This window comes from Equus przewalskii, chromosome 23 (genome assembly GCF_037783145.1).
Source record: "Equus przewalskii isolate Varuska chromosome 23, EquPr2, whole genome shotgun sequence".
Lineage (NCBI taxonomy): Eukaryota > Metazoa > Chordata > Mammalia > Perissodactyla > Equidae > Equus > Equus przewalskii.
The window spans coordinates 9,544,643-9,556,704 of record NC_091853.1 but is presented as its reverse complement, the minus strand read 5'-3'; the positions used below and the strand labels follow the sequence as shown (position 1 = coordinate 9,556,704).

At 41.9% G+C, this 12,062-nt stretch overlaps 1 protein-coding gene across 11 annotated transcripts in view; it reads right to left on the bottom strand.

Annotated features, from left to right (window-relative positions):
• The window catches only part of TNN (tenascin N), a 104,407-nt gene that overhangs the window by 26,519 nt on the left and 65,826 nt on the right, over positions 1–12,062 (bottom strand). For all 11 annotated transcript variants that reach the window (XM_070590920.1, XM_070590930.1, XM_070590924.1 and 8 more), the window contains 2 exons: positions 8,754–9,017; positions 1,872–2,135 (listed from right to left, as the gene is read on the bottom strand). In XM_070590920.1, coding sequence (XP_070447021.1) covers positions 1,872–2,135; positions 8,754–9,017 — 528 coding nt within the window. The remainder of the gene's footprint in view (positions 1–1,871; positions 2,136–8,753; positions 9,018–12,062) is intronic.

Below are 12,062 nucleotides of genomic sequence, written 5' to 3'. Positions count from 1 at the left end.
TCAGAAGAGCCATGGCCCTGGACAACTCAGCTGCCTCTGGCTGGGCCTCAGCATCTTCATCTGTAAACTCTGGGGTATTATATGAGTTAACAACATGCCCCTTATGATAGTTCCTGGACAGAGTGAATGCCCAATGACCATATGCTATTAAGGCTTTCAGTTTGTTGATATTTTATAAATGTAAGAGATTATGTTCCACCCTACCACATACAGAGAAGGTACTCAAAAATGTATTCGCCAAGAAAATAATAGCATTTCTTTGTTCCAAATGGTTCATTGCAAAAGTCCCATAGGTGAGACTCAAGCCTCGAATGAGCAGTTTCAATGGGATCCCTTACAGAGCTTGTTTTGTATACCCTAGAGCAGTGGTTCTCAACCAGGGATGACTGGCAATGTCTGGAGAAATGTTTGGTTGGTACAATTCAGTGTGGGATGGGAAGGCACTGGTATCTAACGTGTAGAGGCCAGGCATCCTGATAAACATCCTACAGTGCACAAGCAGACCCTGCAACAATAATTATCCAGCCCAAAATATCAATAGAGCCAAGTTTGAGAAACCCTGCCCAACACTTGGCGAAGACCATGGGCTGGTGACTGACACACTCCTAAAATGCTGAAAAGGTGAGAAAACGTCTGGTGGCTCTGATGCAGAGGAATGAGAAGCTGCAGCATTACAAAAGACACGTGCATCCAGTGGAATGAACAAAGGATGCATGCGTATTCCCCATGGACTAGATGTATGCCACCAAAGGAGAGCCCACCTGGGGTTGTTTAGGAAGCTGTCCAAAGAGGAGCACCTAAAGGAGTGAGGTGACCCCCATCAGAAAGGCACTGGAGTGCACCCCCAGATGTGTGGGCAGAGGAAGAGGAGTAGGAGACCAGTAGGAGAGAGGCCTTTGCCCACAGAATCACTTCAGGGAGGGATCCGAGTGGAAGAGGACACATGAGGTGTCTCTGAAGAACCACAGAAGTGTTCCACGAGGGAACTTGTTAGCTCGAACACTTGTCAGGTCCCATGACAGGCCCAAGCTAGCTGTGACTCTTACAGTCAAGCAAGACCTTCCATGACCCCTTGCTTCTCCTCACCCTGACTCCTTACCTCCCTCTTGACCCCTTACCTCCCACCCAGCTGTGCCAAACATAAATGGGTCAGAAACTGCAGTTAGCATGCTGGAAGGACAAGGCTTCAAGTCCGAGAAGGGAAATACAAGGTAAGCCATGTACCCCCACTTCCCACACAGGCAGTTATGTCCCAAGCTGATGGAGAAGGGAAGCTTGAGTTTTAAATGAAGTATGCATTATTACACAGGTGTGGGCCATTTCGATTACTAAAATGATACATCCTGGGAACTAAAAGTGACTACATATTTGCTTATTTTTAGCTAATAAAACATTGTTATTATTTCTGCCTAAAACGTTTATCCAAAGGGCAGAAAGAAAAACAAGTTCAACAGAAAGGGTTTAAACAGGTGAGGAGGGGAAAAAAGTCATTTTGGGACCACAATCTACAAGTCTGGCTCCCTCAGCATGATTGTTACTTATGCTTTCTTCATGTTTCTTCCTTATCAAGGCGAAGCATTTAGTGTGATGATAACAAAGAAGGTGCATAGGCAGAGAGAACAAAGGACTACGAACAATAACATCAATCTTTAGACCAAAGTTTGGAGACCACAAGATGACCTATGCATTCTAAGAGAAGCCATTAAATGGAAGTAAAGGGCCCACAATTTACTATGGAAGGATACCAACCTGCTCTTCCATAAAACCTCCCTTTCTGCCAAGGTCAGAGAAGGAAAACCAATCTAGACAGACTATGAGCTTAGCAGTGACTCAGTGACACAGTGACACAGTGACAATGCACACTCCATTACCTGTCGGGGCCTTGGTGTCAGCCTTCTTGCTCTCCCGGTCCCCCTTCTCGGCCCACACATGAACCTTGTACTCCACGCCCGGCCTCAGGCCCGTTAGGATGGTGCTGTTCTGTTCCTTCCTCACAGGGACGTCCTTGGTGTCTCCATCAGCAGAGGTGTAACGCACCATGTACCGGTCAATGTCAGCCTGCACCGGGTCCCAGGAGATGGTGGCCGTGTTCTCTGTCACCCGATCAGTCACCAGGTTTTGGGGGCTGTCTATTTCTTTAAGAAAATGTTGGAAAAGCCTAAGCTTTGAAACCCTAGGAGAGATACCCACCACCCCATTACCATGATTTTCAGCTTCTTGAGCTGCCTTAGCATACGGCAATGGTATTCCCATCCAGAGTCACTGGGGAAGTCAAGGAAAAAAGCAATCCTGGTTCTCAATTTCTAAAGACTAGTTATTATAAGCTTGACACACTTTCTTGGCTTTCAACTCCTTAAAATGTGGGAGGAATGATGTCTTCTCAACAGCATTATGGCACATCAAAACCATCAATAGGGGAGTGACGTCAGCATCATGGTGGAGTGAACTTGCCCAGGACTCTCTCCCCTCCAACATACAACAAAAACGGGCAACCATACTCCAACAGAGAACATGCTAATGCAACACAAAAAATGTCAGGGAGACACGCAGCCATACGATGGAGGGCAGAGAGGCTGGAACCCCCCTCAGAGGAGCTGGAACAGGGTAAAAGAGAACTTTGCTCCCTCCCCTAAAGACTGCAATCTGTGACCACAGGAGGCTCCAAGAGGGAAGGAATGGGGGAGGGGACATTCATTCATGGGAACATCAAGCACCCCCAAGGGCCCATGCAGCCTAGAGAGAAGTCCTCTACCAGGGCAAGAGCTTTTGCAGGGGGGTGACCTCATCAAGCCAACAACCCAGGAGAGAAGAGTGCAAGAACAGAGCAAGAATGCCCCGAGAGCATGCAGGACAAAGCACCCCTCCCCTCACCTGCCCCACGGCTCCACTGCCTGGGATCTCAGCTGAAGACAGAGGGCTCAGAATACACGGCTCTTTACCCCCACCCAGTGGCGATAGGCGGTAACTGCAACCAAATAATATCATGATGCGTAAGAACCGAACCACCTCCTCTAGCAATATCAAACACTATATCAAATCTCCAGACCAAAGAGAAAATGACAAGTACTCAGAATTTAGTCCTGAGGACACAGAAATATGTAATTTAAATGACAATGAATTCAAAATAGCTATATCAAAAAACCCAACGACAGAAAAGAGGATGTAGAGAAACACTTCAATGAGTTCAGGAGCTACTTCACAAAAGAGATTGAAACTATAAAGAAGAATCAATCAGAAATGTTAGAGATGAACAACACAATGGAAGAGAGAAAATAAAACACAGATTCCCTGAATACTTGAGTAGACATCATAGATGAGCGTATCAGCATAATCGAAGATAGACATATTGAAATGCTCCAGACAGAGGAGGAAAGAGAACTAAGACTAAAAAGAAATGAAGAAAGTCTCCGAGAAATATCCAACTCAATTAGGAAATACGACATAAGAATTATAGGTATTCCAGAAGGAGAAGAGAAGGAGTATGGAGCAGAGAGCATGTTCAAAGAAATAATAGCAGAGAACTTCCAAAACCTAGGGAGAGAAGGAATTCTTTGTGGAAGAGGCTTCCAGATCTCCTAGATTTGTCAATGTAAAAAGACCTACTGCAAGACACACAGTAAAACTGGCAAAAATGAATGACAAAGAAAGAATACTAAGAGCAGCAAGTCAGAAGAAAATAACCTACAAAGGAACCCCCATCAGGCTTTCAGCAGATTTCTCTGCAGAAAACTTACAAGCTAGGAGAGAATAGAATGACATATTCAAGTCTTTGAAAGACAAAATTTTTCAGCCAAGAATACTCTAGCCAGAAAAAATATCTTTCAGATATGATGGAGAAATAAAAACTTTCCCAGACAAACAAAAGCTAAGGGAGTTCATAGCCACGAGACACCCCCTACAAGAAATCCTCAAGAAGGCCCTCATACCTGAAAAAAAAAAAACAGAGGAAGGGGTTACAAAGCATGGAGTAAGGAGATAAACAGGTAGACAGAATCAGATAGGATAGCAAATACTCAAGTATAGCATTAAAGATAACAGGGAAGAAAAACACCAAAAACAAAGATAACCTTGTCAGTTTAACCACAAACTCACAACACAAGATGGAATAAGATGTAAGAAAAACAACTTAGGAGCGGAAGAGGAAAGAGACTGAATTGGTTCAGAAGAAGGAAATAAGAGGTCATCAGAAATTGAACTATCTTGTATACGAGATTCTGAATACAAACCTCATGGTAACCACTAAACAAAAAAGCAGAACAGAGACACAAATAATAAATAAGGAGAAAACAAATAAACACATCATAAAAAACTACATAATTCAATGGATAGATCAAAACACACAGGACGAGAAACAAAGCAAATGCAGGAGAACTGGAAAACGAGTGATAAAATGACAGCATTAAGCCCTCATACATCAATAATCACCCTAAACATAAATGGATTGAATTCTCCAATAAAAAAACACAGATTAAAGAACAAGACCCAACAATATGCTGCCTCCAGGAAACACATCTCAGCTCCAATGACAAATACAGGCTCAGAGTGAAGGGATAGAAGACAATACTCCAAGCTAACGGCAAACAAAAGAAAGCAGGTGTCACAATACTTATATCAGACAAAGTAGACTTCAAGATAAGACAAGTAAAGAGAGACAAAGGGGGCAGTATATAAAGATCAAAGGGACACTCCATCAAGAAGAAATAACACTTATAAATATCTATGCACCCAACACAGAAGCAACAAAGTTCATAAAGCAACTATTAACAAACCTAAAAGAAGATATTAATAATAACACAATAATAGTAGGGGCCCTCAACACTCCACTCACATCAATGGATAGATCATCCAGACAGAAAATCCATAAGAAAACAGTGGAATTAAATGAAAAGCTAAACGAGTTGGACTTAATAGACATATATAGAACATTCCATCCAAAAACAGCAGAATACACATTCTTCTCAAGGGTGCATGGAACATTCTCAAGGATAGACCATATTTGGGAAAGAAGACAAGCCTCAATAAATTTAAGAAAATTGAAATAATAACAAGCATCTTCTCCAATCATAATGCTATAAAGCTAGAAATTAGTTACAAGAAAAAAGCTGAGAAAGGGACAAAGATGTAGAGACTAAACAACATGCTGTTGAACAAATAATGGATCATTGAAGAAATTAAAGGAGAAATCAAAAAATATCTGGAGACAAATGGAAATGATAACATATACCAACTCACATAGGATGCAGCAAAAGCCATATTAAGAGGGAAATTCATCGTAATACAGGCACACCTTAACAAACAGGAAAAATTCCAAATAAGCAATCTCAAAGTACACCTAACTGAATTAGAAAAGGAAGAACAAACAAAGCCCAAGCTCAGCAGAAGAAGAGAAATAATAAAAATCAGAGCAGAAATAAATGCTATTGAAACAAAAAAGGCAGTAGAAAGGATCAAGGAAACAAAGAGCTGGTTCTTTGAGAAGATAAATAAAATTGACAAACCCCTAGCCAGACTTACAAAGAAAAAAAGAGAGAAAGCTTGGATAAATAAAATTAGAAATGAAAAAGGAGAAATAACAATGGCTACTACAGAAATACAATGGATTATAAGAGAATACTACGAAAAACTATATGCCAACAAAATGGATAATCTACAGGAAATGGATAAATTCTTAGACTCTTACAACCTCCCAAAGCTGAATCAAGAAGAAACAGATAATCTGAATAGACTGATCACAAGGAAAGAGATTGAAACAGTAATCAAAAGAATCCCAAACAATAAAACCCCAGGACCAGATGGCTTCCCTAGGGAATTCTACCAAACTTTCAGAGAGGATTTAATACCTATCCTTCTGAAGCTATTCCAAAAAATTAGGGAAGATGGAACACTTTCTAACACATTCTATGAGGCCAACATCACTATGATACCAAGCCTGACAAGGACAACACAAAAAAAGAAAACTACAGGCCAATATCGCTGATGAACATAGATGCAAAAATCCTCAACAAAATTTTGGCAACCTGAATACAGTAATACATCAAAAGGATCACATATCATGATCAAGTGGAATTCATACCAGGGACACAGGGATGGTTCAACATCTGCAAATCAATCAACATGATACACCACATCAACAAATTGAGGAATGAAAACCACATGATCATCTCAATAGATGCAGAGAAAGCATTTGACAAGATCCAACAACCATTTATGATAAAAACTCTTAACAAAACGGGGATAGAAGGAAATTATCTCAACATAACAAAGGCCATATAAGACAAGCCCACAGCCAATATCATACTCAATGGGGAAACACTGAATGCCATCCCCCTGAGAACAGGAACAAGACAAGGATGCCCACTATCACCACTCTTACTCAACATAGTACTAGAGGTTTTGGCCAGAGCATTTGGGCAAGAGAAAGGAATAAAAGGAATCCAAATAGGGAGTGAAGAAGTGAAACTCTCACTCTTTGCAGACGACATGATCTTATATATAGAAAATCCCAAAGAATCCATTGGAAAACTAATAGAAATAATTAACAAGTACAGTAAAGTTGCAGGGTACAAAATCAACTTACAAAAATCAGTTGCTTTTCTATGCTCTAATAACAAACTTACAGAAAGACAACTCAAGAATACAATTCTATTTACAGTGACAACTAAAAGAATAAAGTACCTAGGAATAAATTTAACCAAGGAGGTGAAGGACTTATACAATGAAAACTATAAGACATTCCTGAAAGAAATTTATAATGACATAAAGAGATGGAAAGAGATTCCATGCACATGGATTGGAAGAATAAACATAGTTAAAATGTCCATACTACCCAAAGCAATCTACAGATTCAATGCAATCCCAATCAGAATCCCAATGACATTCTTCATGGAAATAGAACAAAGAATCCTAAAATTCATATGTGGCAACCAAAGACCCCGAATTGCTAAGGCAATCCTGAGAAAAAAAGAATGAAGCTGGAGACATCACAATCCCTGACTTCAAAATGTAATACACAGCCATAGTGATCAAAATAGCATGGTACTGGTACAAAAACAGGCACACAGATCAACAGAACAGAACTGAAAACCCAGAAATAAAATCGCACATATACAGACAGCTAATCTTCGACAAAAGTGCCAAGAACATACAATGGAGAAAAGACAGTCTCTTCAATAAATAGTGTTGGAAAAACTGGACAGCCACGTGCAAAAGAATGAAAGTAGACCATTATCTCACGTCATACACAAAAATAAACTCAAAATGGATCAAAGACCTGAAGATAAGTCCTGAAACCATAAGACCCCTGGAAGATAAATATAAGTAGTACACTCTTTGACATCGAACTTAAAAGGATCTTTTTGAATACCACGTCTTCTCAGACAAGGGAAACAAAAGAAAAAATAAACAAGTGGGACTTCATCAGACTAAAGAGCTTCTGCAAGGCAAAAGAAACTAGTATCAAAACAAAGAGACAACCCACCAATTGGGAGAAAATATTTGCAAATCATATATCTGACAAGGGGTTAATCTCCATAATATATAAAGAACTCACACAACTGAAGAACAAAAAAACAAACAGCCCAATCAAAAAATGGGCAGAGGATATGCACAGACACTTTTCCAAAGAAGATACACAGATGGCCAATAAACACATGAAAAGATGTTCAACATCACTAATCATCAGGGAAATGCAAATCAAAACTACCCTAAGATACCACCTAACACCCGTTAAAATGGCTATAATCACTAAGACTAAAAATAACAAATGTTGGAGAGGGTGTGGAGAAAAGGGAACCCTCATACACTGCTGGTGGGAATGCAAACTGGTGCAGCCACTATGGAAAACAGTATGGAGATTCCTCAAAAAACTAAAAATAGAACTACCATATGACCCAGCTATCCCACTACTGGGTATCTACCCAAACAACTTGAAATCAATAATCCAAAGTAACATATGTACCCCTATGTTCATTGCAGCATTATTCACAACAGCCAAGACATGGAAAGAATCCAAGTGCCCATCAACCGATGATTGGATAAAGAAGATGTGGTATATATATACAATGGAATACTACTCAGCTATAAAAAAGACAAATTCATCCCATTTGCAACAACATGGATGGACCTGGAGGGAATTATGCTAAGCAAAATAAGCCAGACTGAGAAAGACAAACACCATATGATTTCACTCATATGTGGAATATGAACAAACACAGGAACAAAGAAAACAGTTCAGTGGTTACCAGGGGAAGCAGGGTTGCAGGGTGGGCACAGGGGGTGAAAGGGAGCACTTGTGTGGTGGCAGTCAAGAAATAACACACAACTGAAATCTCACATTGATGTAAACTATTGTGAACTCAATAAAAAAAAAACCATCAATTAAACATCTGGCATGGTGCTCAGAACAGCTAACTTATCATTTTATCAAGGGCTACTCCACGGGCAATCATTCTAAAAGTATTATCACAAACACTGCAATGACCAGATCCTATAAACATCTTCGCTGAGTCTGCTAAAAACATGGCTACTGCACAACCTTACTTCTCCCTTCCATGGGTTGAGTGGTTCCATGAGCAGCTCGTCACTGTCAGGGAAAGGCAGCTCATGGAGATCACCACGGGAGCTCGCTGTCTTTCTTGGATCTTTAAGACTTCCTTTGCAAAGTCTCTCAACTCACGCCACATCTTTTGGTACCAGTCACAATCAAATCCACATGCTCAAAATTCAGTTCCAATTGACCATCTTTCTCTTGTTACCTGTCGGGGCCTTGGTGTCCGCCTTCTTGCTCTCCCGGTCCCCCTTCTCGGCCCACACATGGACCGTGTACTCCACGCCCGGCCTCAGGCCCGTCAGGATGGTGCTGTTCTGCTCCTTCCCCACAGGGACGTCCTTGGTGTCTCCATCAGCGGAGGTGTAGCGCACCATGTACCTGTCAATGTCGGCCTGCACCGGGTCCCAGGAGACAGTGGCCATGTTCTCTGTCACCAGGTCGGTCACCAGATTTGTTGGGCTGTCAATTTCTTTAAGAGAGATGAAACAGTGTAGCATTTACCAACTCCGTGGTTCCTGAAAGGCCAGCACACACACAACAAAAATGATACCCCAACAAATTTCAGGGTCTGTTATATGCCAAGGATTGGGACAACTTAAGGGTTAATCAAGTGGTCTGAAATGCCAAGAATGAGCGAACAGCATACAATGAGAAGTAGGGTTTTCAGAGAAAGCCAGTATAACATCTCAGCTCTATAAACTTTTCCCACAGTTGCCTTTGGATAAAAAGAATTGGTCTTCATATACAAATTTCTCTTTTACCCCAGATTTATATAATAAGTTCTTTCAGTTCCTGACTCCTTGTACCTGAAAACAATTAAACTTAAAGAAATCTCTGCATCAGCTCTAATACTTTCTTTGGGAAGAAAAATGTCTTGGGAGTAGAAGCTGTCAGTTCTTTCCATATAAAACACCATGTCTGTGGCCAGAGAACCAGGAGACTTTTTAAATTGATGGTATTTGAGGTCTGGGCTGACAAAAATAATCCTACTTGTAGAATCTGTCTGGGTTTCTACACAGTTAAACTGGCTTAGAACCTGGGCTCCACCATTTCCTGGTTGCTAACTTTAGACAAACTGTATAATTTGTCTTGGTCTCCTCATCTCTACAAAGAATGAAACATCAGTCCCTACCTCAGAGGTTTTGGTGGAGAGTAAATGAGAGATTGCATAGTAAATGCTTAGATACGAGCTCCCTATTATTACGAATGCCATTTGAGGAATGAAATACCACTTTCTCCTCAAACTGTAAACCTTTAGAAAGTCAAAAATCTAAGATTATTGGGTGCACGATTAGCATGACTTTATTATCCTGTTTCAAAAACCACCTCCTCAAAAGGCTGAGCTCTCTGTGACAGCAACTGCATTTCAAACCTGCCACTTGCCCAGCGTGGCCAGGCCAGCTCGGTGGAACACACAGCCGAGGGAGATAACTTGCCTGGAGGAGTAGAGTTCGGAATGTCTCACAGACGACCGACACATAAGGACAGACAGTTTAGCTCCTAGGCTTCCCAGCAGGCTTTAGTGCTCCTGCCCTATCCTTCACTACTCCACCACTCTCACAGATCTGTCCGCCAGGAACACCACTAAGAGATAATCGCATATTAAGATATCACAGAAAACCAACATGTCACATTCCCACAACTTAGGCCTTTGCATATGCTGTTCCCACTGTTAACACTCACTCATCCTTCTAGGTTCTGTTCAGGTGTCACCTCCTCCTACAGCGGCCATGACCCCTCTCCATCCCAGGCTGTGGTACGTATCCTTTTTTCAGGTTCCCATAGTTCCAGGAACATTTATTTGCTCTAGAAAGTAACTCACCGCACTTTATCTATTTTACTCTTTTTCTCTACCCAGAGGACCGTGAATGCCATATGAACACAAACTGTGTCTTTTATCTTTGTACACCCAGAGCCTAGCTTCCTGCCTGACACCCCCAGCAATACCACACTCCCGGGGCTCCCCACAAGCTGGGGTGCTTACTCACACCATCCCAGCCTGAGGGAGGGGAAGGTACTTTTCTATTCTAATTTCCACTGTCCTAAAAAGGCTGACCCACAAGCTCTTTCAACACTCAAAATCCTAATAAATGGAAAGCCATGTATAATATAAACCAGGAGTTGGCAATCTACCACCCATGGGTCAAGTGTGACCCACCGCCTATTTTTATAAATAAAGTTTTACTGGGACATAGTTATGCCAGTTCATTTACATGCAGTCTATGGCTGTTTCCTCATCTGAGTGGCAGAGTTGAGTAGTTGCAACAGAGATTGTATGGCCCCCAATGCTGAAAATATTTACTATCTGGCCCCTTACAGAAAGTTGGCTGACCCTGACTTCAAACAAATGTAGATCTCACCATCCTAACTCTCAATTTCTTCTCCTTCCCCTGGAGGAGGTAAGGCCCACCTGGACCCAGGAGGCTGTGCACCACAAAATGCTTCAAGGGCTAAATGCTGATTAACATTTGCTATGGAATGAATGTTTGCATTCCCCCAAAATTCATATGTTGAAGCCCTAGCCCCCAGTTTAATGTTACTTCGAGGTGGGACCTTCGGAAGGTAATTAAGTTTCAATGGTCATGAGGGTGGGGCTCCCATGATGGCATTAGTGCCTTCATAAGAAGAAGAGACCAGGGCTTCCTCTCTCTGTCATGTAAGGTACAGGAAGAAGGCGCTGTCCACAAGCCAAGAAGAGAGTTCTCACCAGGAACTGAATCAGCCAGCACCTAGATCGCGGGACTGTCCAGCCTCCAGAACTGCGAGGAATAAACTTCTGTTGTTTGAGCCACCCAGTCGATGGCATTTTGTTATAGCAGCCCGAGCAGACTGAGACACATGCTAAGAATTAATCACTACCATCACCTACGTAGCATTTGCTATGTGTCAGGCACTTTCATGAATTAACTCGTATGACACTCAGATGACTTTTTTTAACAGCTAAGAATCTGAAGAGCAGAGGTGAAGTAACTTGCCCAAAGCCACTCAGCTAGTAAACGGTAGAGCTGGGATTAAAACTTGGACAGTCAAGCTTCTGAAGTCATATTCCTAATTAGCTGCTCCTCTGAGATGCTCTACACTAAGTGACTTCCAGAATAGAGCCCAGCAGATAAGTGACTCCTTTTCTACAATTTTCTGTCAAGTGTTTGGAACCTCAAGTGGGCTCCAGGATTGGGCATCTCTGAATTCAGGGACAGTGCCAGAGGAGGGCTGAAGCGGAAAGAATGTCCAGGATGTGCCCCCTGCAGTCTCAGGACACCGCAGGCCAGAGCTGAGCAGAATGACTGGGTGAAGTCTGGGCATCCTCATGGTTTCTAAAAGCTTAAAGGCAGAAGCGTACATTTGGTGAATGTTGACTCAGGATGCAAACCATTTCCACGGTCTGAGAGAGAGCTCCAGATTGTAAGCAGAGTGCCCATACAGTCACTGCAGACTGAGATAAGCACGCAAATCCACTGTCAGCCAAATGTTTTGAGTTTTCACGTCCAAGAAATGAAAATTAGAAAGCGTTCCT